General features: G+C 38.0%; 1 protein-coding gene across 1 annotated transcript; it reads left to right on the top strand.

The window, feature by feature from the left end:
• Nucleotides 1–1597: 1597 nt before the first annotated feature.
• On the top strand, nucleotides 1598–18058 carry lrrc56 (leucine rich repeat containing 56). Its single transcript, XM_082160584.1, has 13 exons — nucleotides 1598–2278; nucleotides 2401–2554; nucleotides 2720–2807; nucleotides 3117–3177; nucleotides 3848–3944; nucleotides 4187–4384; nucleotides 12957–13146; nucleotides 13231–13407; nucleotides 16479–16543; nucleotides 16647–16768; nucleotides 16858–17036; nucleotides 17125–17413; nucleotides 17507–18058. Exons 2-13 carry the CDS (start codon nucleotides 2423–2425, stop codon nucleotides 17676–17678), a joined length of 1770 nt encoding a protein of 589 aa, XP_082016710.1. The 5' UTR covers nucleotides 1598–2278; nucleotides 2401–2422; the 3' UTR covers nucleotides 17679–18058.
• Nucleotides 18059–18968: the final 910 nt, after the last annotated feature.

The raw sequence follows: 18968 nt of genomic DNA, 5'->3' as shown, positions 1-18968 counted from the left end.
GTTGACTTATTTGCAAGGTACAACATTTATTAACTTTTTTTTTTTTTTTACTGTTTTTATTAATTACTATTATTCCTGTCTGGTAAATTTTCTGTTTCTTTTTAAACATAAAAGCTTGCGTCCTGGAACAAAATCCTTCCCTTAAGGGTCAAAGTGACCTGAAGCCCTACAATTATACTTAATTTATTTATTTATTTTGGTCCAGAAAGCTTATTTTATTTAATATAGTTAATATAATATTTTATTATTTTATTTACCTTTAAATGACTAGATTTGATCAATAAATCATAAATAAATAGCAATTTTGTAATTTAACCCTTTCACGCATAGTGGTCACTACAGTGGACAGCTATTAAAAAAGCATTTTCTTGAATTTGCACGGGTTTTTATGGCAAAATTGCACATCAGCCTCTTCATTGGACCCTGGTGCATCATCCTATAAATTGCAACCAAGTGGCAAGCCTTTGTGTTTCGATTTTTTCCCCCTCCAAACCAAGATGGCCAAGGGTCAGTCAGATATGCCAAGTTGCTCCGGAATATCCACCCATTCCTTCTATCCTAGGAGACTCTTGTAGGTAAAAAAAATATCTGTTTGATTATTGTCTTATATTTAATACAGTATATCTTCAGTTTAAACCATAACCGCATGCTGTCCACTCAAGTGGACATCTGAATATCTCTTTGAAAAATTTGTAAAAAAAATTTAATAAAAATCTATTCTTGTTTTTCATGCCCTAAGAGCAGTAAAAACACATAGGAAAAAAAATCCTGCCTGAGGTTATCATAATTCATGCATGAAAGGGTTAAGCACATCCCTCACATTCTTTCAACTTAAATTCAATATAACTCACAATTTCAAGGATAAATCTTTAATTCAGCTCAAAATATCTTACATTGTTTGTCTTTGCCGACCTCTTGTGGGAAAAAAATTATATATCATGATATTTCATAACTCTTGCCACTAGATGGCCTTATAGCTCTATATGGAGCAAATGAGCGGTTCCGCTGGGTCCTAAAGTCAGTTTCTCTTCAGTGTGCATTCAGATCTGATTCAGATACACATGTAGACATTATAAAATAATTTTATGGTAAAGTTTGAGCATTTTTAGGTTTTTCTATGTGTACTGAAGCATTCCTCGCATTCCATTTATTTCCTAAGGGGATCAAATTGACCCGCGAGGGAAGGATTTGTTACTTTTTTTTTTTTCAACAACAAAACTCCTCGAATCCATTAATATGTTTTTGTGTATTTGTGGTTCAAGTGCGACAAATAAATAAATAAATCGTAGGATGAGGGTTAATTAGGCAATATAAATAAATTGCAATATAAATACAATTATTTTAAATGTATATTAAATTTTTTATAATTGTATACAATACATTCTTCAAATTTTAAATAATTGTTGTATTTTATTTTAGTACAAATATCTTATTTTGGTGTAAAAAAAATTAATAGCCTATTTTTTTTATATAAACATAAAACTGAAATTTAGTTAGTGAGTATATTCGAGTGAGTTTTGTAATCTGGCAACCCTGAGTGATTGAATCACAACATTATCATAAACATAAGCAAGGCGTTTTAACTTTTGTGAATATTTAGGCCAGTCTTTGTACATTTTAGTGAGTATATTGACTAGGCTTTTTAATTAATTTTCCTCTACTGCTGCTTATGTGACCAGCTTAGGGAATATACTGTTGTATCCAAGAAGAGACTGTTACATTGTGTTTCCCCAGCGGATTTTCAGGGTACCAGGACAACTGAACACACAATGGACACTAAAACCATATAAAGCATCCTAATATAGCCTATAAATAAACAAACAAACAAACCAATAAACAAATAAACAAACAAATAAATAAATAAATAAAATATGTTACTGAGTCAAGAAATAATACCTTGTCTAAAGTTAACATTCAAAATAATACAAAACTTTTTGGGTAAAACAGTCAGTGTGTAACATTTTTAACCTAGTTGTTTACATCCTAATGTAAGTGTGAATGTAATCGTAGTAGAATGTAATATTCATCATTGTAGAATTCGTTATTTCGTGCGCGTTCATGAAAATGACAACTTATATAATGTCTATTCATTATGCTACAGCACAGACTTACAATCTTAAATGCACTTTGGCTACAGTCACGAAGATGTTTTTGATAATGGACTACAAATCCAACGCGCCCGGCCCGTATCCAGGAAGTAGTTCCCGTTGCTATCCAAACTTGCTGTCGAGTGAGGCTGAAGACACACCGAATAATCACGTTGTTTAGGCTCAAATACGTAAGAAAATAATTAATATGTATGAAGATAGAACGCACATAGTATGACATAGTAAACTTTGAACATTTTACTTAATTCATTCAGTTTGCCGTTTTCTCTAAAACGGTTAACATTTATTTCAGGGCAGGAAAGCAAAGGTTGCAGATGTCGAGTGAAGCATCGCAGAAGAAGAGAGCCGATACTGTGAATGAGTTTATATCAAACCCTAAACCTCCTGCTGACCCCGATCTCTCTGACCTGATGATGGATCAACTGTGTCTCTTACCAGAAAAGTTGGTAAGCTCTCATTGTTGAGGCTAAACTTTAATGTTTAAACTTAAACATTAAACTTTTCCTATGAATTGGGCGATACATGTAAAAACGTTATATTATACTGTAACGTTACATTTAGCGCAAACCCACCTGCTGTTTATATGTTCAATATCTTTGATCCCCTCTCAGAAAATCCTGACTGAATCAGAAAATCTACAAGAAGTGAAGTCACTAGAGATGTGTGTTGACACCAGACAGGACACTTTAGACAACTTTGGTGAGATTTTTATTTGTTCAAATATAAATTTGATTTATTCATTTAGAAAATGTACCTTATTTATATATTTTAGATAATATATCTATTTTTACATTATGCTGGTATTAAGAATTTGGGGGAGCCATGTTACTTGATTTTACATGACTAAAAATCATGTCACATTGTAAAAAATAAATAAAAAATAATAGTAATGGTCCAAATGTGATTGATTGGGGTGTAGTTTGGATTGAAATGGCTGAATGGGTAATGAAGACATTACCTTTTATGAAATCTGATGAACGTTTGTGTTTTTGTCCACTTGTCTCACAGGAATATACTTGCCTAAACTTACACAGCTGAAAATGAACAACAGTTTGATCTCATCTGTGCGGTAAGACCTCCATTTCCCTACATAAGTTCCTTTATTATATCCAGAAAGGAATAATTCACCCAAAAATTAAAAATCTGTCATCAGTTACTTTCCCTCGCTCTAAACCCTGAATGACTTTCTTCCGTGGAACACAACAGAAGATATTTAGCAAAATATTAATACTGCTCATTGCTATTAAAGGGTTAGTTCACCCAAAAATGAAAATGTTGTCATCACTTACTCACCCTCAAGTTGTTCCGAATCTGTATGAGTTTCTTTCTTCTACTGCGCAAAAAAGAAAATATTTTGAAGAATGTTGGTAACCAGAACATTCTTCAAAATATCTTATTTTTTATCGTCTATCTATCTTCTTTTCAACAGAAGAAAGAAACTCATACAGGTTTGGAACAACACAAGGGTAAGTAATTTTCATTTTGGGGTGAATTATCCCTTTTACATGTACTTTTCATATGGGAAGACAATGAAAATTTGGGGACTTGGATGTCCTTTTACATGTCCTCACCCTCAAAAAACATCTACAACCATAAGAATAAACAAATATTTGCACAACAGACTACATTCAATTTAATATAAGATAAACACGCAATTAATTCTTGAAATAAAACACTATAGAGAGACGGAGTGAATCAGGGAATGCAATGATGGCTTATTATTCTCAGTATTTCCTCAGGGATCTCGGGACCAGCCTGTCCCACCTGCAGGTCTTATGGCTGTCTCGATGCGGTCTGACCGACCTGGAGGGAGTTCCTGCTCTCGCCAGCTTAAAGGTATCAAACAACACTTAGAAGCAAAAGGTTACTGAATTGATTAAACTCTTTTTTTTGAAGGCACAGTAAAAGGTATTTGTTTTTCTAATGGGAACGTATTTTAATAGGAGAACGTTTTTTTATGACAAAATTATTGAAGTATTAAATAATATAAAATGTTTATTTTTTAAAACCTTTGAATAAAAGTAAAAGAGTCACCTAATACAGTAAACCACTCTTGCACTGTATTATGTTTTCCTCAGGAGCTGTATGTGGCGTATAACAGTATCTCAGACCTGACTCCAGTCAGTATGCTGGAACACCTGGAGCTGTTGGACCTGGAGGGGAATGATGTCGATAATCTGGCTCAGTTGATGTATTTAGGCTGTTGTGGGAAGCTCAGAACGCTTTCGCTGGAAGGAAACCCTGTATGCACCTGTCCCAGTCCAGGCATGTCAGAGGTACATGAGTTTATACAGCAGATTATGGGCGGCATGTCTAATAGAGAATGAGAGAGATGAGGCTCAGCTTCTCTCTGTGGTGGACCAGACTAATGGTCCCGACAGATAATGATGTCTCCATATAGTCCATTAAATCATGGACTTATAGTTCATGTAATGCTGCCCCTCCCCATCCATATAGAAATGACACAATAATATGTTTGATATTAGAGACCCGAAATGGACAAGGGAAATTATTGATGTAAATATTGGTTCTGGGGCATTGCTACTTTTTGGCCGAGCAGAACAAAATAAGTCAGTAAAAACATTTTGTAACACTTTACAATAAGGTTCCCATTTGTTAAACAATAGTTGCCATAAACTAATAATGAAAAATGCTTTTACAGTATTTATTAATCTTAGTTAAAGTTAATTTCAACATTTACTTATAGATTAAAATCAAATGTTGTATCTCTTACGTTAACATTATTTAACGGACCTGAGCTAGCATGAACAACAATGAACAATTGCATTTTGTATTAATTAACATTAAAAAAAGATGAATAAATATTGTCACAAATGCATTGCTCATTGTTAGTTAATGTTAGTTAATACATTAAATAAAGTGAACTAATAGAGTAGGACCTAATTGTAAAATGTTACCAATTATTTGCTATTAGTATTGACCTGTTCATTCATTTAATTAAATATTATATTGGTATTTATTATCTCTTTCTTATTTATACAATTTATATATTTTTGCAAGCATTTCATAAAAAATATAGTTAAAACAAATATAGTTTTTATATTTTGAAACATATTTGATTTCATTTAGCTGTCAAGGGAAAAATAATCTAATATTCATATTTTATTTTTTATCTTTATTTTATATATATGATTCATTTTACACATATCAACACTTTTATTTAGTCTGAGTTCCCCTTATTTCTTTCAGTTTTTGGTTATGGTTGCAATTTTCTTACTGTTTTCAGTTTCAGGAATTACAAAACTGGGGCAAGTGTTCAGTGAGTGAACAAACTGCTTTGAATATTCATGAAGTGGTAAATGAAGTTCATTGAACGGTGCCCTCATTTGCTTTCTCTCTGTCTTTCACTCACTTCCTTTACTGCGGATGAAAACAGCCCTTTGCATTTCCTTTCACAGAAACAAGTGACTGATAACGATATAGATGTGTGCCCTACTGTTCAAAAGTTTGGGGTCTTTTGGGTAAAGACAAGTCTTGTACTGTCACTTTTGATGAATTTAAAGCAACACAATGTAAAAAATGTAACCTTAAAATAATGTTTCCAAAATCGTTTCAGTGGTTCATCAAGTCGTAACAGGGTGAAAGGCACTTATGCCTCCGCTTTGCGGTCATTTATCTGCTATAACCACACTATGTAAGATTGCCAGATCGGGTCGCGTCTCTGTAGTTCTAATGAGACATAAGAAAACTACAAATTTGACTTGCTTTACGGCAAGCGTTACAATAGTCATTATTTTGTTTTTCTTCTTTTCTGTTTCTTCATACATCATACTTTCATAAAATCATGCATCATACTCTACCTTGTCTGTGGACATCGTTCATTCCAAAGCCGGTGCTGGATAAATAATGGGCGTGCGTGTGACAGTAGGCTGCAGTAGGCTAAATGATTTACGACAGCGGAAATGGACAATTCCGCTTCCAACCTGTAGGGGGACCGCAGAGGAAAAGTTCCATAGTGTTGCTTTAATATGTCCTTGCTGAATTAGTGTTAAAAAAGATTTCTATCTAAAATAAATGCTGTTCTTTTGAACGCTCGATCAATAAATCCTGAAAAAAACTGGTCAACCGATATTGTTTTTGGATGGCCGATGCCGATATCTTATATATAGATATAACCAACTGGGCACTCAGTAATCTGGCAAGTTTCTGCGCAATGGGAATCATATTTTTTAAATTTAAGACAAGGTAACACTAATTTGAGTACTTTCACACAGTGAAAATGACCTGAATATGACATAGTGGGCAACTGAATATAGCGTGGCATAGTTTGAAATCAAGAGTTTAAAGTTTGTCGATTGTGCAACTCCAGTGAAGCTGAACTTTCCTGTCCGCATTCAATTCACACGGACCGACCGTCACGCACAGTTACACGTTCATGCAGGCTACAAATGCACACTTCAAAATATCAGCGGGATTTGACAAAGTCTGCAAGGTTTGTGAAATTAAATGTTTATTAGATATTCAAAGATGTGTTTCAATTGTATAAATGCGTATTTGCTAATTGTTGAAGGTAAATGTTAAAGTATAATAGTGTTTGCCTTTCTGTTACTATTACTAATAATATAAAAGCAAACGTTATAATACTTTTTCATATACAGTTTACTTTCTTTAACAGTTCGATCCAGTAACATATTAGTCAAAACTGTTTAACAGAGACCACAACTAATGAAGACAGAGAATGAAAGTGCTGTTTGCTCAGGTGCTGCTGTTCTCAGAGCCAGCATTCTCAGCGCTGTCAAAATAAAAGTCCCGCTTCCAATTCATCGGCCAAACAGAAAAACTGATTGGCCGATGCCAATATTAAAAAAATTACAAATATCGGTGGTTGACCACTAAAAAGTATTATGTTTTCCACAAAAATATCGGAGAGGATCTATTACGCTTTTTTCAAAAATTTTCAACTTTCTTTATTCTTAAATGTTGCTATTTTAGCATGAAAAATGTCAGCAAAGTTACAAAGTGTAAAGCCACTCCAAAGGGAGTTATTCTCTATATATAATTCCCTAAAACATCTCGATTTAGTTTTCTTCTGAGAACGCACCGCAAGGCATATGCAAAATAAACGGGTGAGGCCTGGTTGAGTTCAGTGAGGGTAAGGGGAGTGACATTTCCCAAACACACTCGAAGCATTTGACCAATCATAACACACTTGTCCAGCCAACCAATCAGAGCACATTGCACTTTTTAGAAGTAGGGGCTTCATAGAGACAGGAACTAACAGATGTGCAACTAATTAGAAACCATGGCAACATACTATGAACTAGAACTAAGGCAAACCAGTGAGAGGGAAAATCGTGACAAAGAAACTAAACAGAACATGACAACAAAACTACTATTAAACCAAACAAGATATGATCAAGAAACTAAACATGACATGACTGTGACATAACACCCCTCCCAGGAAAGCGAGTCCTCATGCTGCACAAGTCCAGGAGGGAGGAAGGGGTTCTGGAGGTGGACAAGGATCTAGAGATAGACTTGACCATAGGGGCTGGTAGAAGGGAATACCAAGGCGGAGATGATGGAGAGAGGAGCCAGGGAGGAGGTGAAGGAGGGAGTAGCTAGAGGATGACCCAGGGCAGAGCCAGGACAAAAGCCCACGGTGGAACTAATGGAGGGAGGAGCCAAGATGGAGCCAGGAGCCCGACTGACTGAGTTGAAGTCGTGATAGGAGGAGACCCCAGCAGAACCGAGGAGACCCAAGGTGACACATAAGGTCCGCAGTACCGAGGTGGAGACGTGGGCTTGGCAGTTCCGCCATTGTCCTCAGTAGGTGCGACAGAGGCTCGAGGTGGGGCTGAAGGATCCTCACAAAGCGGAGCTGACAGCTGAGAAGCCCAACGTGGATCCGGGCAGCTGGAAGGAACCACTGGAGGAGCTGAGGGGCTGAAGGTAAGGCCAAGGAACTGGATGGAGGAGGAGGGAGAGGGAGGTTGAGCGGGACCATCCGCAACAAAGGAGGCTTTGAGCTGGGCAGAACCAATGGCAACAAAGGCGACTTGGAGCTGGTCTGACTTTCCGACTTGGAGCCCGACCGACTGAGTTGTAGTCGTGATAGGAAGAGACCCAGGCAGAACCGAGGAGATGAAGACCCAGGGTGACACAGAAGGTCTGGAGTGCCAAGGCGGAGCCGAGGTGGAGACGTGGGCTTGGTGGTTTTGCCATTGTCCTCAGAGTCTGCAGTGGGCTCTGGTTTGTGATCTGCAGGCATGGCTGAAGGCTAGCTGGGATCTGGGTCTGGTGTGGACTGTGGAGTCGGGTCTGGCGATGTCCTCATCAATGGGGCAGACGGTGAACGGTGAGGCACACTGAGCCAGCACCCACTCCACATAGGCAGCGAAGCTCCTTTCCGTGGGCAAGTGTGCCTTGAACCAGGTGCATGTAGCAAATCCAATAAAGAGAGGCAGAATGATGATGAAAAACAAATTTAATTAACAAAGACAGCGAGAACACACTACCATAAACTCAACTCAACTCAATGTTTATTTATATAGCACTTTAAAGGTACAATATGTAAGAATTTTGCATTAAAATATCCCAAAATCTCATGGCCAGTGTTATATATTTTGTTAAGTTGATTACTTACAATATCCCACATTTTTCCAACTATTTTTAAATCGTGAGAAAATTGCGATTTTAACCAAGGAAACGGGACGTTAGAGCAGGGGTGAGCTGGGAGTCGCCAGTCAATTGCGTCATATCCGCGTTACCCTCGGTTTCCGCTCGTACTGCGCGGAGTCCTGTACAAATGCGGAAGTTGTAGTTGTAGCGTCTATCAAGCAACAAACGTTAGCTTGTTTCATGCAGTCGTTATGGGACACAATTATTCTTTATAGACTGCAGATGGTTCTGTCGACAAAGCACTTAATTTTATATTTTCCAAATGTAGCATTCGGTAATAGTTATGTTTATGTAAGAAAAGTATTATTGCTTTAGATTTGTGTTTAGTTTATTGACATTGTTTATCACGTCTGGTGTTTATGGCCATGTAAATAAATATAGCATGTGTGAATGGGTGAATGTGAGGCTATGTAAAGCGCTTTGGTGGCCATAGGTCTGTGAAAGCGCTATATAAATGCAGTCCAGTCCATTTATACATAAAGATTAATCAGTATTTTGGCAAATGATGTGGGTATGTTCGAATGTACTTTTACAATTGTTTAGAACACGTAAAACTGCGCAGCGTTATCACAACAATGAATTCGACATACAATAACATCTATGATAACCAATGTAGTATTAAACCTTACTTTTCTTGCGGTTAATTCATTTGAATGAAATAAAAGTGTGATGAGGTTCAAGAGTCAGGAAGGAAGAAGACGGGTCGGCGTGACTGGGACTCGTACTTTATTAAAATAAAACAAAACAAAACAAACAAACAAAAGTCGCGCACAACGCGCATTCACCGTGGCAACCGCGACGGCACAAAACAGTTCAAAAATGAGAGCTCGGATCCACCGGTTTTCTTTCTCGGCGTCCAATTTTCTCTCCAGTCTCTCTCTCTCTCGTTCCAGCGCGGCTTATAAGCGGTCTCTCCATGCGGATCACAGCAATAAGACACAGGTGTTCGTCATTTGCACTTGACCTACTCGCTCGTCTCATCTCGTTTCTCTCTCTCCCGTTACAGACCGCGCTGAACGACGCCCCCTCGCCACAAAAAGCATGTCATTAAATGCAGCATTTATTAAAATAGAACTTTACCTCATCCATGAACATGATTTTTTGATTCCCGTCTGACTGATTTACATCCAGGGTGGAGTTTAAAACAACAGTTCCCATCATTCCACGCTCCTTCACATCGCCATCAAGCTACGCCGTTGTTGTTGTTTGGAATGTAGCGCCCTCTAGCGGCAAAAAAATATTGCATATTGTACCTTTAATTTTAAAAAACTTTATTTAAACTTTATTCAGTTTATTTAAAAAACTGAGGGTTTACCAAAGTGCTGTACAAGCATTATCTAAAAATAAAATAATAACACAACAAAACAAAAAGCAAACACATTAAACACAACAAGATCATAGAAACTTAAAAAATGACAGCTTTCATACTGAATTAAACACCAAATTATAAAAAATTAGTTTTAAGACTGGATTTAAAAGCTGAAAGTTATTGGGCCTGCCTAACATTTAGGGGCAAGTTATTCCAGAGCTTTGGGGCCGCAACTGCAAAAGCATGGTCACCCCTACTTTTCAGCCATGCTCATGCAGCTGTATTAAATCAGAGAGATATTTTGGTGCTTAACCATTTAATGATTTAAAAACTAAAACTAGAATCTTAAAACTGATTCTAAAACGCACAGGAAGCCAGTGAAGAGAGGCCAGTATGGGTGTAATATGTTCTCACTTGCTCGTCCCTGTCAACAAGCAAGCAGCGGCATTCTGTACCATCTGTAAGCGTGATAGGGCAGTCTGACTAATACCCATATAGAGGCGATTACAGTAGTCTAGGCATGTTGAAATAAAAACATGTATAACCCTTTCAAGATCATTAAAAGGCAAAAAATACTTCACTTTCAAAAATTGGCTAAAAATGTATAATTGCCTAAAAAAAATTATTGCCTAAATGAATCTGTTTATCCAGTTTAGACTCACTGTCTATTATAACAACCAGGATTTTTACAGTAGGCTTCACATATGTTTTTATAGCACCCAAATCCAAATCAGGAAACTCACAGGCACCCCCAGGTTCAAATATTATGACTTTTGTTTTTCCTTCATTACATTTAAAAAAATGTAAGGCCATCCAGGCTTTAATATCCTTTCAGTGCAACAATGATACTACTGAGTTAGCATCTTTCCGTTTCAGAGGCAGATAGAGCTGTGTATCATCTGTGTAGCAGTGAAATGAGATGCCATACTTCTTAAAAATAGACCCTAGAGGAAGTATATATAAGAAAAATAGGATTGGCCCAAGAATGGAGCCTTGTGGAACTCCACATGAAAAAGATGCCGAGGAGGACACAAAATCCCCAAGGCGAACAGAAAAGCAAGACCTATCAAATTCCATCATGTAAATAGCTAATCTGCCATGGCGTGAGCGCAACTGGCATTTAAAGGGAATGGGAGATGAGACTCTGATTGGTTTAACGCACATAAATCCCAAAACACACCCATTACTCATTAAGAGAATAGGGACAACCCTTTTAGACCATGCGCCTGGTGCGCCGACCATTTTTTCCCGTCGTTAAACTAGCAAAAGTGGATTCGGACACGCCCTAAGTGAACTTTCACCCTGCGCTTTAGACCATGCACTTAGATCTTTAAAATAGGGCCCCATGTTTACTTAAACAAGGACTGCATTTAAATACAACTTTCTGTAATATTTTGGAAAGAAACGGAAGTTTAGAGATAGGTCTGAAATTATCTAACACCGAAGTATCCAAATTTGATAAACTTCAAAGACTAACACAGAACTGAGGAAACTGAGGGCTTAAATACACAGAGGATGGTAATCAAAGAAATATGGAACAGATGTGCAACTAATCCGAAACCATGGTAGCAAACTACGAACTAGAACTCAGTCAAAGCAGTGACGGAAAACCATGACTAAGAAACTATTAAACTAAACAAGACATGATAAAGAAACTGAACATGAAATGCAACAATGTAACGTGAATTTTTTTTTTTTTTTTGGAACATTCAAGCATGAAAACCCATATTAGTAGACTTTGTAAAAGGGAATAATATGGCTTCTGTAAGCATTTTTTAAGCACATTTATAATAACTAGTGCAGTGCCCGTGCAAAATCAGTTAATAGTTAAGAGCATAATAGCCAGTTTTAGCATTGAGATCAGGCTATGTTTGACTTGGTGACTACTATCCAGTTAACGACCGCTAAAACAATGTTAAGCGCAACAAAGGAGAACACATAAACAGCTAACTTGGTTGTTTCAATGATGAAAAGTAAGGATGGCTTACACTGGAAAGATGGGGATTTGCCGTCACGATTGGTAAGAGTTAACCTTGTTTAAGCCTTCATAGCCTACATGAGCTATCCTGTTGAATAGGCAGGGCAACTATTTAACATAACATATTCAACATCACATAGTTACAGGCTAACTTCAGTGCGCATGACACAGTAATAACTTAGCATTGAGACCAGGCTATGCTTGAGCAAACAGTTTGTGAATAGGCTACTACAAATGATGGCCGTGAAAGAGACTGTGAACACAATGAATAGGATATGTTTAGTTGGTGAATAGCATAGGCTACTATTACACAGTAGCGATAACGTTAAGCGCACCAGAATAAAATATAATATTCAGAAGTAAACAGTGTAGCTGACTTACAGATTCATTTAACATCCACAAATGAATAAGCACGACGATTCAGGGTGCAGGCTACACAGTGAACTCTGAGAAAACACTACTTAAGCTCCGCTGCTTTCTTCGACCATCTCTGTGTCTGGTCCTGCGCTGTGCTCACTCAGTGTGCAGTGTGAGAGGGGGAGTGGCCAGCGCCTAGAGCGGCAAAAGCCAATGTGTGCTTCTTTTACCGATATATTTACCGATATCTTTCGCATTTCTAATCCAAACAACGTCAAACTTGGCACTGCACTTACTCGTGCCCGTAGCAAGACACCTGTCAAGTTTGAAATCCATCGGACTAATGGTTCGAGAGATATGCGAATAACAGACACACAGAGAGACAGATGTTCCTGTATTTTATAGACAGATAGATAAGAAATAAGTTGCCATCATAATATGGCTGTTAGCAGTTCCTAGGGTTTTCTGGGTGGGTTGCTACAGTGTTTCAGCTAGAACAACACAAAATACACTTGTATTCCAGATAGATTCATCACATTTGGTTTGTGTGTTTGATGAACAGGTATTAGACTACAGCTACAGGTCTGCGGTCCGTGAGATGATCCCTCAGCTGAGCTTCCTCGATGACGTACCTGCTGAAGAGGACAAACCTCAATGCTGTAGAACTTCACAGCAGGATTGGACTCTTCTCAAAGAATCGATCAAAGACGGTTCAGTTAATGATGGCCTGGAGAACACAAATACAGATAGAGGTAAAGACAAGCAGTTGCTGCCAAGACTGTCTGAAGACTGTTTCAGCAGCACTTGATATGCTTAAGAATGTTTCTCTCCATTAGAAGAGAGATGTGTCAGTGTGAGCGGCGTCAGACCTGCTTCAGCCCAGCCTTTCGATCTGAGAATCTCCCCCAGGCCAGGCAGTGTCAGACCTCTTACTTCCCGCAGCGGGTCGAGACCAGGGTCGCCTGGCTTTGACATCGCCATCTTGAACCACGAGGCCAGTGATCTAACTAAAGGTAAAACCTCTGCATTATTTTGACACACAGAGCTATACGATTCATTTAAATAAAATAGTGTGGTTATCAATCACAAAGTCTATGCATTTATTTATACGTTGTGTGTTTCAGCAATGTGTTCGCTTACTCACAAGCAGTTCATGATCCAATGTTTTCAGTGTCTCAGAGCGGCTCGGTGTGCAGTAAATGCTTCTCCACACAGAATCATCTCTGCATGTACTCTGAATTTGTCACTTATGACATGCATTTGGAAACTTGCAGCAACCATTTTTCCAATAAGAATAATAATAATAATGATATTTATTATTATTATTATTATTATTATGTTATGGTCAAACTGATATAGAATCATTGTGCCAACAATTTTCCCAGACTTGCAGTGAGAAGCGCTTTTTGTCAATCTTTAAGTTGTCAAGAAGCTTTAAGGGCTCCCTGCAGTCTTCCTCCAAAATAAAAACTTGATGGTTTAACACTGAAAATTAAGAAATTAAGAGTCATAAAAATATTAGTATTGTGATATAAAAATAATAAATAAATAAATTATTATTATCATTATATTAATTTATTTATTCATTTCATAAATACTCACTTTTTATTAAAATAAAATATTAAAATATTAAAACAGTAATATTTCTTATTTTGTTTAATAAAAATAATAATAATTGTAGCAAATTAGGGAAATTTGGGAAAAATGGAAATAGGAATGATTAATTTTAACGTGTTATAATTAAATATAAATATTTGGATTAGTTAATAGTATTAACTTGATGTTGCACAGTGGTTCCCAAACTCGGGTGTATGTGAGCTGACAGAGGGTCCCGCGCAAACAAAATGAACATTGAATGTACGATACTTGCACAATGCAGTCTCACAAGAAAGTCTTGATGGTTCGGTAGTTCAATGGTGGTGAAGTTATGGAAGTAAAATAATGCCAAATGTGTTTGAAACAAAAAAGCTTGTTGAATTGGACTAATTGAAAAAAAAAAAAAAATGCATTACACTAACCGTGCTTGGATTTTAATGCATTTTATTTTTAGGACTTGCAATTTATGGGCTAAAATTCAACCTGGTTGTAGCTATATTTAAGATGTGAATATTTCAATTACAAATATCAAATGCATTTTCATTATTAAAAATTCAATAATCCATATTCACCTTTGAGATTTCCCTTCCTAAATATTTATTTAAATGTTTGTTTAAAAATACAACCTATAATATTCAACAGGCAATTTTCGCTTATATAAATTCGTTTCCACAAATTCAGTGGTTCAAATTCGGCAGAAAATTAACATTTCACATCCGAGAACTGCAGGAATATCAGTAGAGTACCGATATATAATCTTAGTCGGCCTCACCAGCAGGTGGTACAAGCGCGTGTTGACGAAGACCAGAGCAACAGGCAGAAAGACTCATTCATTCACAAAAACTGATTTACAGAAATGGAGCAAGTGGTAAGATTATGTAATGATTACCAGGGCCATATATATATATATATATATATATATATATATATATATATATATATATATGTTTGTGTGTGTGTGTGTGTGTGTGTGTGTGTGTGTGTGTGTGTGTGTGTGTGTGTGTGAAATAGCTGATTAAGACACAAAAGCTGTTTATGTCAATGTCTTCACTGCAATTTTCTGCCGAATTTGAACCACTGAATTTGTGGAAGCAAAATAAAATGGACAGAAAATTGCCTGTTGAATATTATAGGTTGTATTATTAAACAGACTGAATATTTTGGAAGTGAAATTTGGAAGGTGAATATAGATTATTCAAATTTTAATAATGAAAATGTGTTTGAAATATTTTAAATCGAAATATTCACAGCTTAAATATACAACCAGGTTGAATTTGACTCAATAAAAATGCAAGCCCTAAAAACACAATGCATTAAAATCCAAACACTGATAATGCAATGCATTTTTTGTCCATTAGTGAAATTCAACAAGTTTTTTTGTTTCAAACACATTTGGCATTATTTTTCTTCCATATGAAGTTGCAATCAGGTTCTTCCGGGTTGAATGAAGAATAACGAACTTAAGTGGTGTCTGACTCGGTTGCTATTGGGAGTCCTCTCTCCCGAGTGGAAAGTTACATGGCTTGTAACTTTGAGGAGCTTCATTGTAACAATGAAGAGGGTGTAATTTCAAGCAGTAAAAGTTTCTTTGTTTGGAAGAATCTCATTTGCGTGATCAGAGTGGGCTGGCAGTTTTGTGTCCCTTCATACTTTGATTAATATAACAAGCATACAATTACATTATGAGGAGATGATATAAACAATGGGTAGAGAGTTAAACAAGGATTATTTTGATATGAGGCATGATACCAAGAGGGTTACATTATCCAGTAGTTCTATCATAAGGCATGCATACAACAGTATACAATACAAAAAAGACCATATATAAAACATTAATAATACACATAATGTCCTAGAAAGATTTGTCAATGAGTTAATGGATAGAAGTCCATTTTGTGTTTCTTCAATGGCCTGCGATGCTGCATGTGACTTCATGATTTGCACGTGTGCGTGAGCTTCTGCTTCTGCTAGGACCTTTGGTCTTGAGGGGGAGTCTTACAACTCCCAAATGGATTATTTATTAAATATAACAAATAATTGTGTGTCTGATCTGTCAAGCCGTTACCCACTCGAGCAATTTGTTTGCTAAACTAAAGAAGCCATTAGCACCGTCGAGAGGTTAAAAGGAATTTGATTGAAGGTCGTGCGAGAGACGGGTAAATCAGATAGAGTGCGCTTGCCGTCACTTCTCTATCGTCACCGTATTAAACCCGCCAATAGCGCGCCAGGTGGATAAGCCAGTTTGTGATTGGTCCCCGCAGATTTGTAACGGAAGACGGATTGAAAAATTTACAGGTTTCCAGCCTGAGCTGCAGGGCGAAATTAAATCACCGGCAGATCGGGCTGGGTTTACCCACTCTTTCCAGCCGCTACATAATACATGAATAATATTACAATAGTAATATTTATAATATGTGTGTAATATCACATATTTACTGGTTTCTGGTACATGTTAGAAAGTGATGCGTGAAAGGTGACTTTTCCACAGGTGCTGCCAGTGTTCTCTGTGGGAATCCACTACAGGTTGTTCGAGTACGAAGACAGAAAACAAAGGTGAATATGTGCATCCTGATCCATATACTGTACATGAAGCAATAATGGAAATATAATTAGGTATTAAAGACCCCATGAAATTTTTTTTTTCCCATCTGCTCAGCTCAGCTCACCACGGCTCAGCAGTTACGTTCCTGAACACACATATGACTATGAAGAGTCGAGCAGTGAGGACCGTAGTGATGTTTTTGCTGAGCTCAGAAGCTGGAGGATTGAGCACAAGAAGTACTGAAACTCCTCTAACACACACACACACATACACTTTGCTTCCTGTTACAATGTGGTACAATGGACACTGCGTTGACTTCCGACAGACATCTGTTGGCTATTGAGGACCGGCAGCCGCAGGTAATGAGAATCCACCACAGTGATGAAGACTATGATGATGAAGGTAGCCACAGTCATAGTTTCAGCAGTGATGACATCACTAAAGACAGAACTGTCTGCAGAGACACAAGCTCTCCTGATTCGTCCTTTCAGTCTCCCTCACCAGGTAAGTAACGTTATTCGTCTTAATAATAAATATTATAAATGATCCTCATGTGTTTCTTCACATTTATTTTATTTATTATTTATTACAGAATCTCCCGAGATGTTGAGACTAACCTCTTCATCGGGCTGTTCCATGTCTCCCTCACCTCCACTCTCTGCAGCACCTCCCCCTGCTGGCCGGAGGATAACACAGATCCGCACCAGGAGACTCAGACCTCATTATGCTGACATCAGTAAACCCAGAACATCAGAGGAGACTCCTGGGCCTGATCTCAGAAACCTGTGTCCCCAGGGTATTATGACTGTATCATCTCAAATATTCCACAAACCTCATAGACCCTCTGCTAGTCCTGCGGTCTCCCCTCTTAGAGCGCAACGGTATATTCCCGTCATTTCTTTTAAACTTCATATTTGTGTGAACTATTACTTTAACAAAGGCATTTCTGACTACAATATATTCTCCCAATTTAGGTCAGAGGATACTAGGAATCATCAATACTCTGACATCCAGCACAAACCAATAACACTCTCTAACAAATTTAAAAAACTGACACCCAGACGTCCACAAACAGCCAACGCTGCACTGCAGAGGCTTCCAGAACGAAACCTCCTGCCTGCTCGAAGAAACACACACTCGGAATGATGGATTGTGGGTCAGTGTGAGACAACGGGTCTTGGCAGGCCCGCTGTCCGGCGAAAATGGGTTCGCAAAAAAAAAAATAAAAAAAAAATTTGATGATGGCAATACTTGCACTGTTGTTAGGTATAAAGTGCTGTTTATTGACAGTGCTCGAGAGGTGAAACAGTCCCAGAGGGAAAAAAATGACCAAAACTATATACAAAAGTAACAAACAAGTGAAAGATGGCAAACAAAACTGCACAAAAAGAACAAAGAAAATATATGAATCTATACACAAACTTCATCAAGGGTAAGAATTGCCAATAGAAATAACACAACATGAAAGACCGGCAACACAGACGTTGACAAACACTGAACACATGCAAGTATTAATGTAATAAACTAAACGAAAAATCAAAAGACAAAAGATTTGTGTGTGTTGTTATGGGGGGATGGGTGTTCTGTCAGGGATGGAAATGGAGTGGATATGTTTGCGTGTGTGAAAACCAGCGTGCTAATGGCGCGTGTGTGCACCCACATCGCCCCAGCAGGGAACGGAGGAACAAGGTAAGATGAGGTGTGTATATGTGTGTGTGTGTAAGTGCTGCGCTAACCAACAGGGACAGGTCACTCTGTCACATCACCTCCCTCCTCTACAGGCCGCGAATTGACCAGATTCCGAGACATGTAATCGGCTATTTTGTTTTGGAGTCCAGGTCGATGTCTGACCTCAAACTGGTAAGGTTGCAGGGAGAGATACCATCTGGTTACATGAGAATTATGATCTTTCATCGTGTGAATCCACGTCAGGGTTCTGTGATCTGTCTCTAGGGTAAACTCTCTCCCTAGCAGGTAGTATCGGAGGCTCTCCAAGGTCCACTTGATTGCCAGACCTTCCTTCTCCACTGTGGAGTACCGGGTTTCTCTTGGCAGCAACTTCCTGCGCAGGGATGCAATGGGCCTCTCTTCACCTGCATCTACCTGGGCCAGGACGGCACCTACTCCCACAGCAGAGGCATCTACCTGAACAACAAACTCCTTTGTGAAATCTAGACTTTTGAGTACTGGGCCAGAACACATCTGCTCCTTCAGTGTGTTGAAGGCTGCTTCACACTCCTCAGTCCAGATAATCGGGTTCTTGACGTTCTTGCAGAGCAGGTTGGTCAACGAGACTGCGGTGGAAGAGATGTTGGGGATGAAGCGTCGATACCACCCCACCAGTCCCAAGAAGCATCGGACCTCCTTCTTTGTCTTTGGTCTTGGGCTGCGTCGAACAGCTTCTACCTTGTCCACTTGAGGTTTTAGCTCTCCATT

Source organism: Leuciscus leuciscus (genome assembly GCF_965113295.1).
Source record: "Leuciscus leuciscus genome assembly, chromosome: 25".
NCBI lineage: Eukaryota > Metazoa > Chordata > Actinopteri > Cypriniformes > Leuciscidae > Leuciscus > Leuciscus leuciscus.
Note: the sequence above shows the minus strand (reverse complement) of the source record. Positions and strands in the feature narration are given on the sequence as shown.

Excerpts from the sequence above, each read along its gene's own strand:
- lrrc56 (XM_082160584.1), top strand. The coding sequence starts at position 2,423 with ATGTCGAGTGAAGCATCGCAGAAGAAGAGAGCCGATACTGTGAATGAG. Across the intron at positions 2,555-2,719 it reads GTCTCTTACCAGAAAAGTTG|AAAATCCTGACTGAATCAGA; the intron begins GTAAGCTCTCAT and ends ATCCCCTCTCAG. Across the intron at positions 17,037-17,124 it reads CTTTCAGTCTCCCTCACCAG|AATCTCCCGAGATGTTGAGA; the intron begins GTAAGTAACGTT and ends TATTTATTACAG.